General features: G+C 37.6%; 1 protein-coding gene across 1 annotated transcript in view; it reads right to left on the bottom strand.

Annotated features, from left to right (window-relative positions):
• Positions 1-7,003: 7,003 nt before the first annotated feature.
• The window catches only part of itga8 (integrin, alpha 8), a gene marked incomplete at its 5' end in the record, with an annotated part of 47,903 nt that continues 31,428 nt past the window's right edge, over positions 7,004-23,478 (bottom strand). Inside the window, 12 exons of the mRNA XM_079240347.1 lie at positions 7,004-7,424; positions 7,519-7,641; positions 7,728-7,829; positions 7,982-8,095; positions 8,193-8,309; positions 9,540-9,698; positions 10,754-10,859; positions 13,052-13,132; positions 14,648-14,727; positions 16,968-17,060; positions 17,701-17,848; positions 18,347-18,414. Coding sequence (XP_079096473.1) covers positions 7,335-7,424; positions 7,519-7,641; positions 7,728-7,829; positions 7,982-8,095; positions 8,193-8,309; positions 9,540-9,698; positions 10,754-10,859; positions 13,052-13,132; positions 14,648-14,727; positions 16,968-17,060; positions 17,701-17,848; positions 18,347-18,414 — 1,281 coding nt within the window. The 3' untranslated portion in view covers positions 7,004-7,334. The remainder of the gene's footprint in view (positions 7,425-7,518; positions 7,642-7,727; positions 7,830-7,981; positions 8,096-8,192; positions 8,310-9,539; positions 9,699-10,753; positions 10,860-13,051; positions 13,133-14,647; positions 14,728-16,967; positions 17,061-17,700; positions 17,849-18,346; positions 18,415-23,478) is intronic.

Below are 23,478 nucleotides of genomic sequence, written 5' to 3'. Positions count from 1 at the left end.
TTAACTCGGCCAACTGCATCATATCATGGTTTTTGAAACATGGAGACTGTGCAAACTTAAAGTTATCACAGAGGCTAAATAAAAAAAATAAAAAAAAACCTGATGAAAGTTGTCATTTAAAAGCAAGATGAAAGAACAAAAAAAAACAAAATGTGGAAAAAAACCAAATATGCCACTGGATGCTTGCTCTCACCTCTTCGGTCCTCAGATTTTTCTACATAAATCCAAACTTGTGAGACTGTGAAAAAAAGTGAAGCATCACTTTGGATATTGTTTTCATAGCGCGTTAAACTGGATTTCTCTCTGTTTGTTAAAGGATTTAGAAACCTTTCCAAACCCATTAACTTTAAAACAGAACTTAAACAACTGCTTTACTTTACAGAACAATCTGTCTTGTGGTTTTCTCGTACAATCTATGTTCTAAGTGTAAAGAATAAAACAGTAAATTTGCTTTGAAACAGTACTGCCTTCAATCACAGAGCAAAATTAGCATGTATTTTTTCTGAATCTGATAATTCCAGTTAGCTATTCTCCTTATTTTACTTTAGTTGTGTCTTCAAATGCTCATTATAAGTACATTTAGCTTGGTATTCTACATTTCTGCTAACCTACTTGTAGTACAAGTAAATTTATCAAAGCTTTTTCAAGAAATTATAACAAAAATCAATTAATAAGCTGATGGATGCTTTAAAAGTGCAGTAGAACTGGAAGGCACTGCAGTGGGGTAATAAATTTGTCACTGTGTGTGCTTTCTTTACAGAAACTATGACTGTACATATACAGTATATGAACAGCGGAACATGGTTTTTAGGGTTTTTACATTCAAACCTCAATGCAGGTGTGTATTTTTGGAAATTCATACCTGATTTATCAGAGTACTGCTATTTTGATTAAAGCAGCAAACTCTTTAATTTCTATCAGATTAGTGTACATGTAATTTTTCTTTCTTAGAGAAAAGAAAACTTCTATATTTCATACTCAGGAAAAGTGTGCATCTGTTAGTATATGTACACAGACAATGTATATGACATGGTGCACGTCTGTGTGTTTCTAGGCCTGATGAAGTATGTGCATGTCTACAGCAATGTGTATGAGTGTGTTCTAAAAAACAGCACTTTGATAGAGCGTCCAGTTGGAGTATGGTGGCAATGGTTTCCCTAACCCTCAGCTGATTTAATGGGAATAATGACTGTTTCGCATCACATCACATATCCCACCATTTTGTCACTGAGAGAAAACGTTATGGAATGTAAATGGACTTTGGGCAAACTTTATTTTTTGACAATTTATAGAGCTATTATTCTGAGAAAGATAGAGATGCAGAGTTAACTAGTCAGCTAGCGCTGATCATGTACAGTAATGTGTATCTAAGAAAGTGTACAGTGTGTATTGTAACCTTCATGTAGCCTATGTACTGTATTTGCCACAGCGCCTCCTTCAATCATTCCATTAACTCATCATAACAAGAAGTTCTGCTGTTGTTTATGTCAGCTATGGTATTAATCAAATGTTCATGAATGTGCTTTTGCTCTTTGGGAACAGCTACATAATTGGACCTTCTAAGAATTAATTTGACTTAACACAGTTTTTTTTTTAATGGACTGCAGTTTATCCTAATAGCCATTTAATTCCTGTAGGCTGTTTATTGTAAATCCAGTAATATGACTGTTCTGTTTTTGTGTGACTGCTCAGGCTAAACACTGCCCTTTGACTGTTCTTCTCTGAAACTATGTTCTTATATCTCAGCAACTATTCGCCTCGATAGCCATTTTCTCTCTTATAACCTGGCCTGTTTGTACTGTCCTAAGGCAAATGATTTTTAATGGTTATAGATTTGAAACGCCATATGAATTCTTGAAATGTAGTGTTTCTATTTAAAAGACAAAGCTGATGTGGATGTGGCTTTGCTAAATGGTTTGTAAAAACACTCATAAACATCCTTATATTTGGCATTTTGGCCAACCTCAAGGCATAAATGCCAAGCAAATATCTTTTCAATGCCTTTTTGTTTGCCACAGTTATTTATTTTTGGTCAGAAGAAACCATATTTAGAAAAGATGGAAACATGCTAAGGTATCAGCTAATGCTAATGCTAATGCATACTAGCTGATGGCTCAGTGTACCCAAACGTTCTTTTAACTGTGGTATTAATTGGAATATAAATAATCTGTTTACCTTAATCACTGAAGAAGAAAAAAAAGAAACAAAACAGCCTTCAAGTTGATTAGTATCAATTAAACTAATTGTGAAACTAATTTCACTTTTTCAACAAAAGTGAAAAAAGGAGCAGGGCTCGTTTTAGAAAAAAAAATATTTTTAATGTTCTTAATGTACTAACAAGTCATGACAAATTGCTTAGCTTTTCCACTTAACCTGTAAATAAGCCTCATGATCTGGAGGACAGTTTTGTTACGCACTCCAGTATAAATTTAGCAACTTTTAACACTTAAGTTTAGCTCCTTTCTATCTAAAACCATTTCACTGACTTGGCTTACTTTGTCTCTCTGTTTTATTTTAGGTGCATTATGTCACAAACTCACTGGAAATCAGTAAATAGCAGAAAGTCAGTGGGAGGTGAGTAATGTTAGAGTCAGAGCTACTTGAATGAAAGCGGATGCATATTGTAGCTGCAATTATGAAGTGTCACAGAAGTTAGTAAAAAACAAAACAAAAAGGCATTGACTCAACATAACTCAACTTTTCCTTTCATAACTTACATTAATCAAAACACAGACACACACACACACACACACATAAAAGACAAACAAAAAAAAAAATATACACACACACATTTATATACACATTTATGTATATATATTTATGTATATATATATATATATATACATAAATATATATATATATATATATATATATATATATATATATATATATATATATATATATATATATATATATATATTTATGTATATATATATATATATATACATAAATATATATATATATATATATATATATATATATATATATATATATACATACATATATGTATATATATATATATATATACATATACATATATACATATATATATATATATATATATATATATATACATATATACATATATACATATATATATATATATACATATACACATATATATATATATACATATATACATATATATATATATATACATATATATATATACATATATATATATATATATATATATATATATATATATATATATATACATATATATATATATATATATATATATATATATATATATATATATATATATATATATATATATACATATATATATATATATAAAAATGTGTGTGTGTGTGTGTGTGTGTGTGTGTGTGTGTGTGTGTATACCAATTAAATACATTTTCAAATGCCCTACCGGGCAATAAATAAAACTACAGACAAAGGTGAGCAATGGTTTAACAGAAGGAGATGAAACATTAGTACTGGAGGCTGCCGGCGCCCAGCCATAGATTTTGGTATTGCTTTTTTGAATGCTTGGATTGGCTTTGCTTATCAAATGAGGGAGCTACATCCACATTTTTATACAGTCTTTAGTTACTTTCCCTTCAAAAAATGTTAAGCAAACAGAAAAATTCCCTACTCTACCTCGACTTTTCCACCCCTAAGTTAAATTCATTCCCTCCAAAAACACAAATCGTTTTCAGAACAGGCCACACAAGTTTATAAAAAATGCTATTCTGACAAAATATTTCACTTGCATAGTTGTGTACTGTATACATTTATAAAAAATTATTCATCAAAGACCATTCCTTCTTTTTTTAGATTAATACTTTGATGGTGTATTATGTACCCGTGGCACCAGAATGCATATGGTTATAACCAGTTTGATCGTACTCACAAAGACAACACATCCCAATAATTATAAAGGGTGACTGTTTTTTTTTTTTAATGTTAATCACCTTGGGATAACAATAAATCTGAGTGGCACAAAGTGATATGATCTGTATAACTTCACATACAATATTTGTCAATAAATTCTTTCTGGGTTCAGACCTCTCAAAGGATTAGCTGTCAATCTGAACACAATGTTGCCGGCCTAATACTTTGTTCAGATGTCTGTGCTGAAAACTGAATAAAGACTCCTAGAGTCATAAAAGACACATTTTCAAATTGTACCAAGTAGAAAAATTTCACAGTCTTTAGAAGAAGTCTACACCTTCACAAGTGTGTAGGAACTTGAAGTTAGACAACGATACCAGTTTATTAGGAAGGTTTAGCTTGAATAATTTCCTTTGATGTTCATAAAAATTTTGCACCTAAAAGGGAGATTTTTAAAGCCTTTCTGGACAAATATGGCATAAAAGTGCCGCATTGTGGTGATCTTTGGAATTGCACTTCGACATGTGACTGTACATGTGTGTATAGGCAGGGGGTGTTAGTGTGATTAATACACAATACTAATGTACAATATGTCTGTGGAAAAACTGTACAGTAACTGTACAAAATCTCAACTGTTTGTAAATAGCCAAAGTCTTCCGTTATACTGTTAGTTTGACCTTTTTGCCATTGAAGAAGATAATCCATTCACATGAACAGACCTTTAAAGCATCTTTAATTTCCAATATACATAATTGTTTATACGACAGAAGTTCATGATATTGCTTCACCAATGTTTTCTTTTGCACCAGCTGAAAAAAACAGGAAATTATGGGAGATAAAGACTAAGATTTTGTAATTTGAGTCGGTTTGGATAAAACTCTGGATTAAAAAACAATATGTCCTATGCGTATGGTATGTAGTAAGTACCAATAATGTTCATTTATTTTAATGGTGTCAAGATTTGCTAGTTAGAAACTGTTAAATCTTTACTTCAAATGTTTGATTTTACATTTGATCAAATATATACAAAGAAATAAAGAGTCTAAAGAAGAAAGTGTCATGCCTCTCCTGTAAAGATCAAGATTAATCCTACAAGTCATCATTTTTATTTTTTATTTTATTTATTTATTTAATTTATACTACAGTGTTTACACTTTTCTGTTTAATAGAGAAGCTATTATATCTTTTTCTTTGTTCTCTTTGATATTAGAAAATGGAGGTTTGTTTAAGGAAAAAAGGTTCTTAGACCTTCTTAAAAAATATGATGCTTTCTGAGTGAAAATCCCAACTATATGAAGAATCACTGTAAATTGACAATGACACATTTATTGTGTAATTTATGTAAACCTGAAAATAGATACAATATGAGTGAGTTAATTTTTTTTTTTAAATTTAAACAAAAGGAGATAACTAGATACAGAAATTAAGAAAAAAAATGGTATTGCATCATCATCAAATCAAAATATAGAGAAATTTGAAAAAGTCTTTCATAGTTCAAAGCATAATTTTGAATTTATGAACACTACATTACATGGTTGGGAGTATTTACAAATCTCTAATTGTGGGAACACAGCAGGAAATATTAATGAATCATAGTAATAAACATTTATGTTTGCTCTTTTAGGTAGATAGTAAATGTGTTTTATTCATTTGATTCTGTTTAGTATGTTACCAACACATGGACACCCTATATGTATCTTTGGCCATCCGATCCTAACTTTGTAGTGATTTATTTATGTCTTCTTCAAACCAATAACATTAAGGTGCAATGTTTTGTACAAGTCCAACAGATATCTGACAGAAATGAGCATCTTTTATTGATGTAATATAAAAAGGTCTGAAGCTGCTGCCGACAGACTGAACTAAGCCACGTTGCATCTATGAGTGAAATTTATACAAATTTTAAAAAGGAAAAAAAAGCAACAACTTAAAATTGAACAGATCTGATTTCCAGAGAGGACATATTATCTTATAATTTTCAAATTATTGGTCATAATTATGCAGAACAAAATAAAATTCACATTAATAGGTTTTAATGTATAAGTGCAGAAGATTTACTTAGTAATGGACCCCAAACATCCATCCGCACAAAGATCTTTATCTTTGCTTGCAGCGTTTATGCCAGTTGAAGCCACAGGATGGTGCTGCCTTGCAGAAATGCATGTTGAGGTAGATTTTCACTTTGCTCCACGTGGAGGCGCACGAGTCCTTCCTCTGAGGGGGAGACTTCATGCTGGACTATAAAAATGCCATTATAAGATAAAATAACTCAGACTATAAGCAAAATGCAAATCATTTATCAAACATTTCTTTATTCTGACAAAACATCAACAATCCGAAACAAATCAAATATGACATCTTAATGTTTTATTTAAATATGCACGATTTGCTGAGGCTCTGACAACTGTGTTCTGCCTGCCAGTGCATGATGCATTTAGACACAAACATACACACACACACACAAAACAAAACAAACTGACAATCTGATAAATGAAATTCAGTGTAGCATGTACAAAGTCTCAGATAATCATGAAGGTGTTTTTGTTTTAGTATGGACTGTTTACCTTTCCAGGTAGTTCTTAAAGTCTTGTTATCTTCAATGTTACAGAGAATAACGTTCATGCAATCCTTAAATAAGTGGTGCAGAGGGCTCAGCTGTGACGATAAGGTCCGTTTCTTCAAAGACAAAATTCCACTGTCACTATAAGCCAAAAACTTATATTTCTGTTACGAGATTCTTCACTTTGGCTCTTTAAAATGGTGTATGGGTGGGATGGGGGGGAATATAAAATACTTTGTTATCAGCATTATTAATTATCTGAGATCCCAATAAATCACTTGCAGTATATACAAAAACAAAGGAGACATGATGCTCTAATAAAATAGTGCCAGTGTAACTACAAGCTTCAAATATTGCACATACATCCATAAATATACACTTTGACTTTGTGCCTTTTTGTTTAGCATATGGTTGCATCTTTCTGCATGTGTATGTAAACTGCACAGCACACAGCCCAGTATGAAGGAAACATTCCCGAGTGGATGGAAGATGAAACAGGTGGCACAATGCCTGTGTACACACTCCACTGTACAAAACACTCACTATCACTTGAAAACTCACAAAACCACTTGTGCAAAGATATCAAGTCTCTGCTTGGCACCAACAAAGACACAAAAAGATGCTACATTTAAAGCATTGTCTTTACCACAAAGTCAACTCTGTTTTCAGTTCTGGTGCTCCGTTGGTATGGAGCAACAATGGACATGCGTGTGTCATTTAGTCTGTTATGTGTGTTGGTCCCACTCTGTCGGCTGTGAGCCCGATCGCTACGCTCCCAGTGTGCCCAGCATTGCAGCCTCTGCTTTCAGTCAGTTTCCTTCACAAAAAGGCAGAAGACCTCCAGCCACGGAGGTTCCAACCAGTACAGATCCCAGATCTGATTTAAGTTATTCAGAAGGTGCACATCCCTCCAAAACTGCAGTCATTTGTCGTTTTAAGCATCGCCTGTTTGATCAGAGGTCAACTTCTCCTGGTCAGAGACGTCATCATCAGCTGGTGGCCGCGTCCGGTCGAAGAAACCACACTGAGGGAATCACATGAACAGGTTGGTGCCGATTTTAATCACAAAACTGCCGTTTTGTTGACATTCAACCAGAAATGTGTGCATGAACACATACCTTCCACATGGCTAATGTTAGCATGGCCAGCACCAGCAGCCCCAGCAGTATGGCCAGTATGATGACCCAGAGTGGAACAGCAAACGACACATCAGGCGTGCCCCATAGCACGAGGGTGCCCATCTAGAGAAAACAATGCAGTTCAGACAGTTTCTACTTTTTTCCTCTCAGAGCGAGACACCAGCACTAAATGTTTGTTTCCTTCTTACTGAGGTTTTGTGTTGAGGCATGGTGGGGGGTTGGATACGATAAGGCACGGATGTGACCATGAAGGACACAGTAGAGTTAAGAATGTAGGGGTCATCACGCCGCTTTTTCAGAAAAACAAAACAAAACAAGACAATTTAAAGGATGACATTTCACAAATTACAGTTTACTTTTCAGATTTAAGCTGATAAATAGTTCAAATAGATTAAAATGTTTAGATGAAAGTAACACAGCAGGAATCAGTAAAGACACTGACCTGCAGAAAAGTATGTGCCCATAGTCTCGATCGGATCTTAATCACTGCGCTCTGGCCACGGTCCAACCGACCAACAACACACATGATCCTCAGACAGGAGATGTTGGTGCAGTTCTGCATAAAGAGCAGAGAGAGATCATGCACCTGTGAATCACTAATGAACACTTGCTTTAGCTTGTCTTTTGCCAAGAAGCACATGTGTGTGGCTCACCAAGGTCTTTTTGCTGTAGCTCTCAGCAGCGCTGACAGATCGTCTGTGGCGTTGAAGAGGAACGCTGGTGTTCCTCAAAAAACCCAGTAATTCAGGTGTGTCCTGTAGATCTGTGACCTGAAGGAGACAAAGAAACAATAACAGGAAGACGGCTTTGTTAAAAGAGAATAAAATTATCAGAATCTGAGAGCAGACAGTAAGAAAAACATGCGTTTGGGACCTTTTAGGGCATGTTTCATTCAGAACATATTAATTACAGTCACACACAGCCTGTCAACCACTGAAAAAGCTGCTGTGACCTAAAGATTTTAAAAATAAAAAAATCAGCAGTGGAAACGAGTGTAACTCTGAGAAATCCAGAGGACTGACATTAAGGACATTGAGGAGACTCAATGTCCTGGACATAAAATCACTGACATCAAGAAAAGACTGGTAACCAGCAAATGTAAATAACATCAGGTATCAGATAACAGAAAGACTTTATTGTCAGATCAGGGAGTTTGGCTTTGGCCACCAGAAAAATGATTAGGATATTAATCTGAATATTTTAAAAAAGTTAACAAGCTGAGGACAGAGCTTGCTTAATCCAACTCAACTATTTTTGGAAGCACAATGGCATTTGTTTCCTTCTCTCCCAGCAGCTTTGTTAGTAAGTAAGAAAGACGCCACAGACATTTCCTCTAATCACTTCTTTTAGCTACAACTGACAAGCTGATTAATGGACTGGCTTTGCAAGGCTGTTTCTTAGACATCTAGTAAAAAATAAACTCTTCTCAGGTTCAGACAATAGAAGAAATCTAAGGTAATCAACTATTTTTCTACTGTAGTTACTTAATTTCTGTTTCAGTATGAGTTAAATGAGACTTTTTGTGTAATATCTGAAACACCAGATGACCCAGTAAACCTCACTAATGACTTGTCCAGGAGGATTCAAGTGCTGAACGATTCAACAGTCTTTTGAAAAAGCTGCATTTTCTTGTTTATCTACAGATGATATCATATCACGGCTGATGGAAACTCTTCTTGCTCTGCTTTAAAGTATAATCGTCCTTTCTGTTTGCTTTGAGCCAGCTGGCAAAGAACACAGACAATGACTTGATCAGTGAGTGAGTATGATGATGTTTAAAATGAGTGGATATAAATAATGTAGAAAATGATGGATGGATAACCTGCTAGCCGTATTATAAATAGAAATCTGAAATTTCTGGAGGTTCAGGAGTTTGATAAAGTCCAAGTTTTGGTGAGCAAGTTTTTTCCCAGCACATGAAGCATATCTATGTACAGATCCAAAGATTGTTCTTTGAATATGTGTTTCTGCATGCATGAGCCAGTACATGTTCATGTTACCTGAAGGCCATTGGGATTCAGGCTGGTGTTTGTCCGGCAGCTAATTGGGCCGTCAGTTTGAATCTCCATGGCATACAGCAGGTTCTCATCACGGAAACGGGAAGGCCAGCCGACCTGAAGCTCAGCCTCCCCAATACTGCTGGGACCAGAGTTATGGAGCTGGAGAATGAGAGAAGGAGCAGCCAACACAGAGAGTTGTCAGGATTTTACTCTGTTCTCTCTTAGTAGCAGGTCCCATGTGTCCGAGGCTATAATCAGGTTATCATAACTGTGAGATGATGACACAAGGCACCTGTGTTTTCATGAAGATAATACTAATGCAGCCTTTAGTCGCTGGGGACTGAAATACAAGAAAAGTAGAACTTACATCATCACCGAAGGCATCATTCTCCATTAAAACTAAGATGAATGAATTATGAGCCCAAACGAACCATCAATTCAATAAATATTTTATTCTTTCTCTTGTGAAACACCCACATATATCTCCTTTCGTACACACACACACATGTCTATACCACCAAAGCAAGTCATCCCAACAGGACATGATCCTGGTGCTGCAGGGCAGGAATTCGGAAAGAGCAGAAAACTCTGTCCTCTTTAACAAGAAGCAGCTGCCCACTGGGAAAAGTACCGCAAATGAAAATCATTATCAGCTGCAGGACAGGCCAGACACGGCTACACTCTGGTTCAACGACGCTGCCCCCCCTTTTAACACAAGAAAGGAATCACATGTACTCTGAACACACGTGTACTTTTTGCCTATTGGAAACTGCCGTCCGTCTGTCTGCCCCTCTCCTCACTTCTATCCCTTTGTCTGTAATCTCAACAATATTAAACACTGTCCGCTCTTTAAGAAAATTTGCATCCGCCTATCCTCCCTCCCTCCTTAACTTGCTCTCTCTTCCTTCACATTTTCCTGCCCTTCCAGCAGTAATTAGTCTAGAGTTGGAGACCTTTGATCAGCCAGGTCTTAATTCTTTCTGGAGCTACTGGTTTTACTTTGAATTTGAGTGCGCCGCTGTTTTTTTCTTCACCAGACTGGCAGACTTCTCACCCTAGTAGCTTAACTACACCCTTATTTCTGATCTTGCCTATTTAAAGCACAATTTATTACAAAAAACCATTACAATGGAAGGCTACTCTGAGTTCACGGAAACATCATCTTGGCAAACAAAGACACCTTCTTTCCACCCATCACTTCATACGACATCTACCTCATAGATGTGTGTTACTTGGGGTCCAACATCATCCTCTTTGATAGGCTTCTCTTTAGGTTCCCAGTTTGGGAATGGGAGCACCACCTGAGCAGGATGGGACACCCTGGAAGGAGCACAATAAAACCACTAGATGATAATGACGCAGAGCCACTAGATAGGTTGTTTTCCTCTGAATTATTTATATAATGTCTGATTGTCATATAATTTAGCTTTAAAACATAATCAGTTAGAAAATGCACCAGTTTTATTTAGGAAAGTCAAACTTTTAGTAGCATGAAACAAGGAAGGTTATTGTAGAAAACATTGAAACAGTCCTTTAATAGTTGACATATTTATGCTTTATTCCATTTAAGGAAAGATCTTTAGGAATGCCCACTAAAAGAGATTCCCGACTCAGAAAGGCAACATGGCTGTCCCATACATGTGAAGTGGCGACAGTAATAAACTATCACATGCAGTTTTAAATCACACACATAAAATGACACAACTTTCATCAGTGAACCCATTACTATGGCATTTATAAGTTCATATGTGCAAAACATACATTATTGGTTGCTTATGTTGCTAATGTTAGCTATGCTAGGAATGTGCACAATGTGTACAAAATTCTATTGATTTGCCAACATATAATTAGACAAAGTTAACTCAGTGCATTATCTTCTTCTGTAAATATACAAAACTGCTGAGGCAAACTGAACGCAGCATCAGGTTCAGATATTTCATATACCACTGCAGAGTCGGTACACAGTCGTCCTCAAACGTATTTACAGAAAAAGCTAAATTCACAACAGTTACTCAAATAACTGGAGAGTGAAAAAAAAGTATTAATGGTAACAATTTACAATACTGGACACAAAATATGCTTCGTTACTAGGGAATGCTTTAAGGGTGAATAGGGAACTAATGGGTAAAACACCAGTACTTACTGGTGACCAAGCTTTTTAGGGAATTACTGGTTAGTCAGGATATCCAAACAGGAATAAATCAGGGACTAAGAAATACGTAACCAGTACTACTAGGGACAATGAAGACCAGTCGCTCCCTAATAAGCCTGGTCTTTGTGGTCACCAGTATGTACTGGTTAGGTATCTGATTTGCTCCTTAGATTCCCCAATGACAAAGCAAATTTTGTGTCCAGGATTGTAAAGTGTTGCGTTATTAATACATAAGAATTTGCTAATTCATAATTTACTGAAATAAGAAATTGCTTTTGAATTGAATTGAGTTGAAAAAAAAGAACTGAAAAAACAAACAAACAAAAAAATAGTCTCGGACTAGTTAGCACTTTGCTGATGAGCAATGGGCCAAAATACATGTCAACTGGTGCAGAAGTCTGATTGAGAGTTACAGAAAACGCCTGATTGCTGTTATTGTCACAAAGGATTGCTCAACAAAATATCAGTTTACGAGTAATGTAAACTATATTAGTTTATCAGGTTCTTTTGCTTTAAAAAAAAAAAAGGTAAGTTTAGTTACGTTTACTTTTGACATTACTGTTGTAAAAGACCACAACATAGGAAGTGTATTACCTATACTTAGAATCAAGTAAGTTGCTTCATGTTTTTTAGTGTTCTAGAGCTTTAAATATCAGGTTTGTTGCATCATTTACTGAAGACAAAACAACAAAACTCCTGACAAAAACCTGTAAAATTTGATTAAAATAATCTTTAAGATTTCTATGCATATGCCGCCACTTAGCTTTTTAACTGCATGGACATGCAATAGATCTAGTTTAGCAAAGAGTCATGATGTCAGACTACACTAACACAGTTTGACACGTTCATCAAGACTAAGTCAATAGCATCACTTTGTTACAACAGTGATGTGAAACATGAAATGCTAAATTTGAAAGCTAGATGGTCATTGCTAATGCACAGCAGTCTGACAGCTTTATAGTGTAAACAATGGAACAAATTCTTGTCCTGCATTTCCCCAAAAGCTGCTGTGTTTGTGTGTACAACTGACCACACCCAAACAATGGCATGAGAGGCTCCGAGCTTTAAAGTGTACGTAAGTTGTGTGCTTGCTGGCATTCATGAACATGGAAGAGACTCTCAAATATTCCCATGTGCACATGATTAGTCTAAATTTAGTACTAGGAACATGTTTTCATCCTGTTTTCCATCCACGTATAAACATGACCCACATTTTTAAACATCTCAAATAGAAATGTTTTTTTTTGTTTTTTGTCCTGCAAATGCAAAAAACAAACAAAAAAAGAAAGAAAGAGAGAGAGAGAGAGAGAGAGAGAGAGAGAGAGAGAGAGAGCGAGAGAGAGAGAGAGGATGCACTCACCCACGTAAATTGAGCTCAGATCTGGCAACAATGGATAGATTCAAACCGACCAGGTTGCTGTCAGGGTTATCTTTGTTGGAACTGTGGAGAGATTCACCAAAAAGCTAAAAAATTACCCCAACTACACTCAATACATGGCATTTAAAGGCCCACATAACCCTGTTATAAATGGCAGATTTTTGTGATATATTGAAATAAAACTTGCGACTACAAAGACGGTAAAAACAAATCAGAAACTGTAAAATCAAATTTAAACATCTGGTCGCTTTAGTGTTTAAACTCTTTCTCAAAGATCCACAAATCATGCTATTTGAGTAGTTGTTAGCCCTCGCCATGTAGTGAAGTGACTGATTGAATCCAGATCAGGCTCAGCTGTTCCTGTGGGATTACTCTGACAGCTTCTTGATTGTCTCTCACTGAAAAAAATATCAATGGTTTATCAAGAACTGCCAAAGCAAGAGAGCGATCTTTGAATAGTATTGATCAGGAGAGTTTAAAAAAATGGTGAAAATATCTGCATGTGATGAAAGAATAGCTCAAAAGAAACTATGCCAAATCTGACATGGACTTGCTGCTCAACATGTGACAACAATCTCATGTCTGAATATCCGGGTTATGGGATAGGGTGGCGGGATGCAGCCTCCTTAATTAGGAAAAATATACATATAGTCCCTCAGAATTATATAGAAATACGGTCAGATGAGAGTAAAGCTGAACTTTAGAGTAGGGAATCCAACAAAAACACCACAGATCCCATAAAGATCACCGTTTACACAGCAGGTTATGGTAGTGCGGCAGTATTGAGGTTTCGAGCTGCTTTCTTTCAGCTGTTCAGTTCGACAAAACAAGTCCTGGGAAACTGAAAATTAAGGTGAATTTTGTGAACAAATATAAATCTATCAAGAAATGTGCACCAGGAAGATCAGCGCTGGGAAATGGCACAGCTGGAGGTCTGAAATAATACAAAAAATATGTGGTCTGAGCTGAATAAGAATATACACACTGTATACGTATCAGAGTGTTAAAGCGACTGCAACAAAGCACACACTTTTATAATCACATGATGAATTGAAGTCTTTCAGTATTTGGTTTTGTTGTGTTCTTGATGGACTTTAATCCCACAATTTCGGTGAAATGTTTTAATGGTTATTTTTTACACATATCAGAAATCACCAGGTCTACGTATCTGGGTTGTGGAGACTTGCATCACACTCCACATCCTGCTGTTGTGATGACTTAAAGTGAGGTTGTTGCACAGTTTTAGTAAAAACAAAACTCAAGAGGACCTCATAATGAAGCTGTATTTGTGTAACTGACTGCAGTTAGAATCCCCATGATGCCGTGCTGCATCTACTGATGTGATGTGTTGAATTTAGTGCAATTATGCAAACAGTGAGCATTTTCTTTAAAACTCTTCTCCAGTCTGGGGTTCCTCTGAGCCATCTGCCTTCCTCTATCTTAGTGGTTGTTTTCATGAGGCCGCAGACAGCGACAGGATCGGGGCAGACGCAGAATATATTTAAATGGATCACAGAAAGGACAAATAGCTCCTTTATGTCTATATGTGCTTTGGGTGATTTTTAGTAGATGTGTCACCTGTGGATCTGTAGCTCAAAGCTGATTTTCGGCCCAGCATCTTCCAGCCTTTGGACCGAAAACCTCAAGCCAACAGATAGCTAGGAAAGAGAAGAGGAAAAACAGATGATGTTGTTAAAACAACAAACATGTCACAAGAGGAGAAGTGGGGCAGTTAAAGAAATATAGTCAGGAACTAGACACATCCGCACATGAAAGGCAACATCATGACATGAGGAATAGACAGTAAAATCCCTGTTAAATAGATCCTGTTACTTCATAGATACAATATCAAGATTTTATGTGTGTGTGTGTGTGTGTTCACGTAGGATGATAACAGCAAGATTCTTAGATCTGAGAAAAGCCAGACTACACACACATATACTTAAAAACCAAAGTTAAGTTCCTTGTCTCTCCTCAGTTTAAATCCCCTATCCTCCTGGCTAACTCAAAACACGTGGAGGGTTTTGTTCACGTTGACTGCGTAGCAGAGTACATGCATATTTACATGTGTGTGTGAACACCATTGAAAAACAGATTGAGCTTACGGTCCAGAGGGGGATATGACAACATGCAGGCTTGCACTAAAGCTGCAAGAGCCAGGCCCGTGGGGCAGTCTGGCTGGGGTGCAGGACTACAAAGTTAAACCTTCTTTATGAGACACATTAGAGAGACAGGAAGAGAAGAGCCAGGCAGGGAAGATCTAAAGAAACAGGCACAAAATGTGTCGTTTAGAGTGAAGTTGTCACTATCAGATCCCTGTCACAGAGAGAGGAGGAGGAGGGGGAATTAAGGGTATTAATGTTGCTCTGTGGTCAGTTTAACCTCACTTTTCTCAATGAATTTCCCATTTTCATCAACAAAATGACCCAAGTGTTATGTTGTTAACTGAATGTTGTTATATTCGTCTTTGTGTCCGAAGTATTATTTTGACCTTTGCAGTACATGGTAGTTCCTTGCTTTTGCATTTGGCTGTTGACTCTCTGGCAGCTGCACAGCTTTGCCTCAATGTGTTTAGCTGTAATTCAGCATAACAATTTTATTCTAGCGCAACAATGGGAAAGGGTGGTTTATCCTGAGGTGCTGGTTAGAGGAGTTCTTTAGTCCCATTGTAGTAGTTTTTGTCCGCATTTTCAAGCAGCTCACCATTTGAAAAAAATCCCCAGAAACAATCAGATCACTGCCGCTTGTAGGTTCTTTGGCTGATGGATTTAATAAATTTCAGAAAGCACTTTGATGCTCCTAACTTTACTCCATAAACTGATGCTAAAGCAATACTAATGCTTGTCATAAATACATAAATGTTTCTAGCAAATGTAACTTAAAGCTGATCGTTTCACATAAAAATATTTGATGTATGAAAGGTAAGCAAACTGTTAATTCACTGGTTTATGGTGGTAATTTGGTTAAAATCTGTTTATTACCAGCACTTTAAGAATGTGAAACAGCAATAATATTTTCATCAAATCATCACTGTAGGATTCCACTTGAAGGTGAAGGATGATTTTTAATGAACCAAAAGAACTAACCAAGAAAAGAAAACCCCAAGTCAGAGATACAAGCGGGCAGATGTGTCCAAGTCTGCTTTCCTTCAGTTGTACCTCCTAACTTGATCAGTCTGCTTAGTGAGGCGCCACAGCTGTGTCATGTGGCACAAAGAATGAACTCTGGTGATCAGAACTATTTAGTTGCACAATAGAAACAGAGCTTCAATGGGGGGTAAGGGGTGTAAACGTATGTTCTGCATAAGCTCATGGATTCCTGAACAGGGCAAGGGGAGAGAGGAGAATATGGGAAACATCTGGACTGCTGGGAAGCACACAAACACACGTGCGCATGCCTTGTCCCTTTCACATGCCTTGTTATGCACCCCCTCCGCAAAAAAACTGTGAAACATGACCACATAATTGATTTATCAGAATGCAGCGCATCACCTCCAGCGCACAGACGCACCTCTCTGCCGGCCTTCAAACCTTTGGATGAAAACCGTGCGTTCACTCTTGTGACATGCTTTGTAGCGTGTGTATGCGCAACAGAGTGGTCGAGTTTCATGTCGGAAGGGACCGCTCTTTATTTTACAAAGCCTCAGCTTCCTGCATGTGTCAGCCATTCAAGAGGTAAATGGATTATTATTATTATGCACCCATGCACAAGCTGAATCTGAGGCACAGCCATGCGAGTCAGAGTGTGTGGAATGGAAGGTCAAGGTGATGATCAGTAATCTCTGGAAACCATCAATCAGTGTGAATTAAAGCTGAGGGGTAACAGTGCCTTCTTAGCGAGGACGTTACATAGAAAAGGTTGTGGGTGGGTGTTTCTGCTTTGGTGTGTCAGAACTAACCTCTGTTCCAGTCACCATAGGATTCCCGAGGTCACACACCACCATCCTGGACTCGTTGATCATCTTGTACTCACAATTTAGCTGAGAGAGGGACTAGTGGAAGAAAAAAGGAGAGGATTTAAAGTAAGAAGCGGGAGGAAGAGGGACATGAACAATGAGCGAGGAAGAGTAAATGAAAGAGACAAATATGGAGCAGTGGGAGTCAGGTAGTGAAACAAAGGAGCAAGTGGCGGAGGTGCAGCGCCATCAGAATTGGAAGGGCGATATTGAGAGAAGGGAAAGACAGGAGAGGAAGAATGATGAATGCTCTGATAATAACAGTATCATCAATCAAACTGCTCTATTACACACTCATTAGAACACACACGCTCATGCGTACACAAACACACACACGCACGAGCTGACCCTATCCATTTCTGTGGTCACTAATGCAGCTTGTAAATCATAATAGGGGCTTTTGGGCTGTTGCCAGTAAAGCATATCCTGCTGATATCCTTTCCTTAATCATGCCAAACAAACAGACCACAAAGACACAACAGGATGTGATGCTGTGCTCTAACTGCGGCCTCAAATAGCTCACTTCCTTACTTCATGCTTAGTCGCAATAATGATGAGACAACTGTTGAAAGTAGGTTGTATGTACCTATTTGGGCATCCAACCCCTCCTGGTCCTTGATATCTAGCCAGAACAACTGATTTAAGACAAGTCTGTGCTAAACGTGTGAATGTTTACCTCGACCTTGCGCTCCACTCCTATGTAGTCAGCCTCTGGCGGTATCAGCGTGTACAGCTCTGTCTCGTAGGCACCTTCTCCTCGGTTCACTGCAGTGATGATTAACATCAGCAGGTTGTCGTCTCCAATCACCAGCTCGGTGTGATCCCTGCATTCACATGTTGAATTAAAAAAAACAAACAAATAAACAAAAAGCAGTAAAGCTTTCTTTGTTGGAAAGGAGGCAGAAAAGAATGCGCCGTGCTATAGTAGTATAGTTTAGTTAGTTTTAGTAAATTTCTCATGGACTTCAGCTAGAAGGAATGCAACACCCCACCGATGCTAACACAAACCCCAGCAGTGTACGTGTGTGCATGTGTGTTAGTCAGTGTATGGTGAGATGATGTTTGTATTAAGCTGCCATGGAGATGTCACACAGCTGGAAACGCTGCAAGGAGCTAGCTAATTCACATACACTTGTGCATACACACACACGGTTAATGGGACTATAATGGGAGCAACTTTGGTGTAAACTTTGTTCATTGTTTGAGGAATAACAGACATAGTTTCTTTGTTTATGCTCTGTTTACATGTGTGCGTGTTCGAATGTCTGAAGTGTTGAGTGTTTACAGGTTGAGGTCAGAGGGCACGATTGTTTGAGTCTTACATGCTGGCGGAGAGCTGGAGGTCGGGGATGCAAATGTTATCGTCACCGCAGTCCAGGAGGATGTAAGCCTGAGAGAAAAAGGGGCACAGGGCACACAGAGAGGGGAAATGTTTAAGGTATACCGGAGCAAACAAACCAAAAATAGAAAAATCCTTTTTGAAACAATCAAGGATGCAATTGCTGTGTAGATACGGGCACGAGCATGTGCAATGATACTTTGTTTATGTCATTTATAAGAAATGATGAAGCTAATTTAGATAAAAATGGGGTAAGATTATTTTAAAGAAGAATTAGTGATAGCTCTTGTCTTTTGCCACTTATCTTCATCAAAGTAATGGCAAAGTAAAAAAAAAAAAAATCTAATAATTTCTTTTTAAGAGTAATAATTTTGTGTTGCTTTAGTGAGGCAAAGTGACCTGTGAGTGACTGAGCTTGATCTAAACTGGAGTAAAAAATAGAAGAAAGGGTCACCGCAAACAGAAATGCAACTGGGAAACTTTGTAATCTCAGTATTTATTTAAACTAATCCTGTAAGTAAACGTGCAATCAAAGAGTGTGTATTTTCCAAAAGGCTTGCATGTTTGAAAAATAAATTCCAAATTTGTAGCTTGGCCAAAGCTGGCTTTTGGTGATCAGCTGACTGCTTCTTTATCTTATTGATCACTACACATTTGGTAGAGCTGCTTGTCTTGTAACCTAACGGTCAGTGGTTCGAGTCCTGCTCCCCTACGCTGCTGCAACCCCGAGGCAGACATGACTGTTCTCTGAGGGCCGGTCCCAAGCCCAGATAAATGCAGAGCGTTGTGTCAGGAAGGGCATCCGGCATAAAACGTGTCAATTCACCTGAGAGATAATTCACTGTGGAAACCCTTCAGAGTGACAAGCCGAAAGGGGAACAACAACATTGACCTCTAAATATTAGCTTCATAAGGAATACAGCTGTAAAAGATTGTCTTGGTTATGTTTCCCCAGCAACCCAGCAGTTATTAAACTAAAAAAAACCCATCTATCTTCCTCCAAATGGTTTATTTTTAGGCATTTACTATAAAAACATGCTATGGCTGTAAAGTGGCTTGTGATATGACTCATTCATTTTGTTCCTCATTTAGTAAATCGAGATCTACGAGTGTGCTAATCTGGCGTCACCCATTGCTCCCACAGCAGATGACCATATTTTCCTCAACTTCTAACAACATGCTCTTTATAGTACTCCCTAATATTGAGGTAATTAGGCCAAAAATATTTGAATTACATAGTTCCTTATGAAGATAGATAAAAAAAAGGATATAAAAAGAATGTATAAGAATATATAAGAATATATATATATATAAATATATATATATATATGTAGATAGATAGATAGATAGATAGATAGATAGATAGATGAATTTGGTGTCACCTTTTCGTAGCGGGAAGGTGCCAAAAAAGGAATGGCAGCACAGACCGACAAAAAGAGCAGATAAGCTTGAAACTCCTCTGTTTCAACTATTTGGAGCGATCCAAAACTGGAGTCAGTTCATGATCAACATTTATCTTGGGGTATCTTGACCACGGCGTGCAAGATGGCAGCTGGTTAGGAGCTCTCCGCTTTCCGACATGCTATTCTGTTAATTAATTAATACGTGAGGCTTCCACTTTAAGGCAGTCTCCCTCAGCCCTGTTGTGTAAAGATCACCACCGTTTTTTATAAAGAAAAATAAGCCATTTGATCCTGCAAATGCCGCAAGCAAGCTAAAGGCGCGTGGTCACTCGCAGCAGCCCTCCACATGGAGAAGAACAGGACGACGCTTCTGCATCTCCCCCAAATCTGGCAAGCTTGTTTACTGAAGTTGTCAAAATGAGTAATACGCTGCAAATCGTTGCTACTGATGTGTCGACAATAAAGCAGACGATAACCGAATTGAACACAACAGTGGTTGCAATACAGGAGAGGTTAACAGAGGCCGAGACACGTATCTCCCACCTAGAGGACACCTCGGAGCGGCTACACACTACAGATGGCGAGAGAAGCAAGCTGGTGGACGCGATGTGGGATCGCATTCAAGCCCTCGAAAATCACAGTAAGAGGAATAATGTCAGAGTGGTTGGATTGAAAGAGACTATCGGTACTGATGGGACCGTTTTGAGTTGTGTTCGGAGAATGGTGGTCGAGGGTCTTGGAGTGCGTGATGATGCCGAATTTGAGATTGAGCGAGCCCACCGAGCTCTTGCGCCGCTTCCTGATCCAAACCGAGCCCCGAGGACAGTGCTTATTCGATTTCTGAGGCAGTCAGCGAGAGATAAATTTATTGTGGCAGCTAAGGAGAAACGCGGGTTTGAGTGGAAAGGATGCCAGTTGTCCGTGTTTCCTGATATGACTAAAGAGCTGGCGGAGAAGAGAAAGGCGTTTACAGCTGTGAAATGAAAGCTGCAAGAGCACAACGTTAAATACACCCTGGCGTTTCCAGCAACGCTGCGAGTGAAGTGGAAGGGCAAAAATGTAAGCTTCAACTCAGCAAAGGCAGCGGAGAAGTTTATCAATGACAGCAGAGAGGAGGACGAGGAGATCCCAGATGCAACCGCTTGATTATCTTTAGGAGCCTCACATGAAGTGCCGTGTTTGCCTGTCGGAGAGGGACGGGCCTGCCACCTGTCATCACAGACGGAGAGGAACGGAGCACCGTCCCACGGACCTGATAAGGTTTTTTTTTATAGGTTCACCTTAATCAGGCTGCACTAGGCAGCATTAACAGGACAGGTTTTAAGTTGTTTCTTGTATTATTTTGGTTGTTTATCATGGAAATGTTCTTTTTCCAGGTAAATTGGTTACTTTACCTTATTTTATCTTTATTTTTTGGCTTGGAGCACCCAAGTGTTAGGCTTGTACCCAGGGGACAGATGTCTAGATATATTTGTTTAAATGTGTGGTTACAGGTTTAAAATATATTTTGATTTGTAATTCGTAATGACTGGGAAATATATAAAATTTACATCATGGAACATTAATGGGTGTGGAAATCCAACTAAAAGGAGAAAAATTTTGACTTATTTAAAAACAAATCAAGCAGACATAATATTTCTTCAAGAGACTCACCTGAATGAGGGGGAAGAGTTAAGGTTTAAAATGGGTTGGGTAGGTCAAATATTTCATAGTTCCCATTCAAGTGCAGGCAATGGTGTAATTATTCTTATTAAAAGAAATATTCAATTTTCATTGATTAAAGAAGTTAAAGATGAGGAAGGAAGAATGATATGTGTCCAAGCTATGGTAGAGGGTGTAAAGGTAACACTTTGTAATATTTATGCACCAAATAAGGAAGACCCCCACTTTTTCCATAATATAAATAAAGTCCTGGGAGACATGGAGGGACAAATAATATTAGCGGGTGATTTTAATGAAGTGATGGACCCTATTCTAGATAAAAGCACAACTAAAGGCTCACTTAGTTCTAAGGGAAGGGATGCAGTTCATATGTTAAAAGAAGATATGGCCCTTATTGATGCGTGGAGGTTAATTAACCCTTCTACAAGGGAATATACGTTTTACTCTCATTGTCATAAGTCCTACTCAAGGATTGACCTATTTCTAATCTCAAAACTCTTATTACATAATGTCATAAACTGTGTTATAAAAACCATAGCGCTTACTGACCATGCTGCTATTGAACTCTGTAAAAAAAAAATAGGACTGGAGAATATAGGAGGGTCTAGGTGGAGAATGAATGTCTCGCTTCTACAAGATAAATCTTTTAAAGAACATTTAAAACACTTTTTCCAAATAAACATTGGTAGTACAGAGCATATCCAAAACTGTATGGTAAGCCTCTAAGGCCTATGTAAGGGGTAAATTAATAGCGCATGCTTCAAAAAAGAAAAAAGAAAGTCTTTTTAAAATTCAAGAATTGGAAAGAAAAATAAAACTGAAAGAAAATTTGTCTGAGCAATATGATGATTTATTATATCGAGATATTTGTGGGAAAAATTTGAGTTGAATGAAATTTATAATAAAAAGGTGGAATATTCTCTATTCAGGTTAAAAACTACATTTTATGAGGGTGGGGAAAAAACAGGGAAAGTTTTGGCAAGACAAGTCAAAAAGGAAGATTTTTCAAATACTATTCCTGCTATTAAACAAGGAGACTCTCTTGTAACCTCAGCAAAAGACATAAATGCTGTGTTTAAACAATATAATGAAATGCTATATAAAACTACAGTGTCGAATGATGAGAACCAAAGAGAATGTGAACATTTCTTCTCCAGACTCAGTCTACCTAAGTTACTTCAGGAACAAGCAGAGTGGTTAGAAGCGCCAATAACAGAGGTGGAAATTAGAAAAGCAATATCAGCAATGAAGGCAGGGAAATCTCCTGGGTATGATGGCATTCCTGCAGAGTACTATAAAGAGTATCTAGACATTCTTGCCCCAGTCTTACAAAAAGTATATCAAGAGGCTTTTGAAAGAGGACAGATCCCCCCCACATTTAATGAAGCATTGATATCCCTGATTCCAAAAAAGGATAGGGATACAGATCCATCAAACTATAGGCCAATCAGCTTGCTGAATTTGGACTGTAAAATACTAACTAAAGTGCTGGCTTTACGCCTACAACGAGTTCTTCCCTGTATCAATCATCCAAATCAGACAGGCTTTATGAAAAACCGTTCTTCCTCGGATAATATTAGGAAATTATTGCATTTGATGTGGTTGAGCCAATCGAAAGATGAGCCAATAGCTGCCTTCTCCCTAGATGCGGAGAAGGCGTTTGATAAGGTTGAATGGAGCTTTCTTTTCTCAGCTTTATCAAATTTTGGATTTGGGCCATATTTTACTAAATGGGTTAAAATACTATATAACGAACCAAAATCCACAGTGATAACTAACGGCATAATTTCATCTTTCTTTGGCCTATCACGTGGGACCTGTCAGGGATGTTCTCTCAGCCCCTTGTTGTTTATTAGTTTTATAGAAACCCTAGCAGTGAGCATTAGGACAAAAAAGGACATTAAAGGGAGACTCAGGGGTCAACAGGAACATAAACTGCTTCTTTACGCAGATGATATTATAGCATTTATCACCAACCCACTTACCTCATTACCACATCTGATGGACACTATGCAGTCATATTCAAAAGTTTCGGCCTATACAATAAATT

The sequence above is a fragment of the Telmatherina bonti genome, assembly GCF_933228915.1.
Source record: "Telmatherina bonti genome assembly, chromosome: 5".
Classification (NCBI taxonomy): Eukaryota; Metazoa; Chordata; class Actinopteri; order Atheriniformes; family Telmatherinidae; genus Telmatherina; species Telmatherina bonti.
The sequence above is the reverse complement of the archived record's forward strand: the minus strand, read 5'-3'. Positions and strand labels throughout refer to the sequence as shown.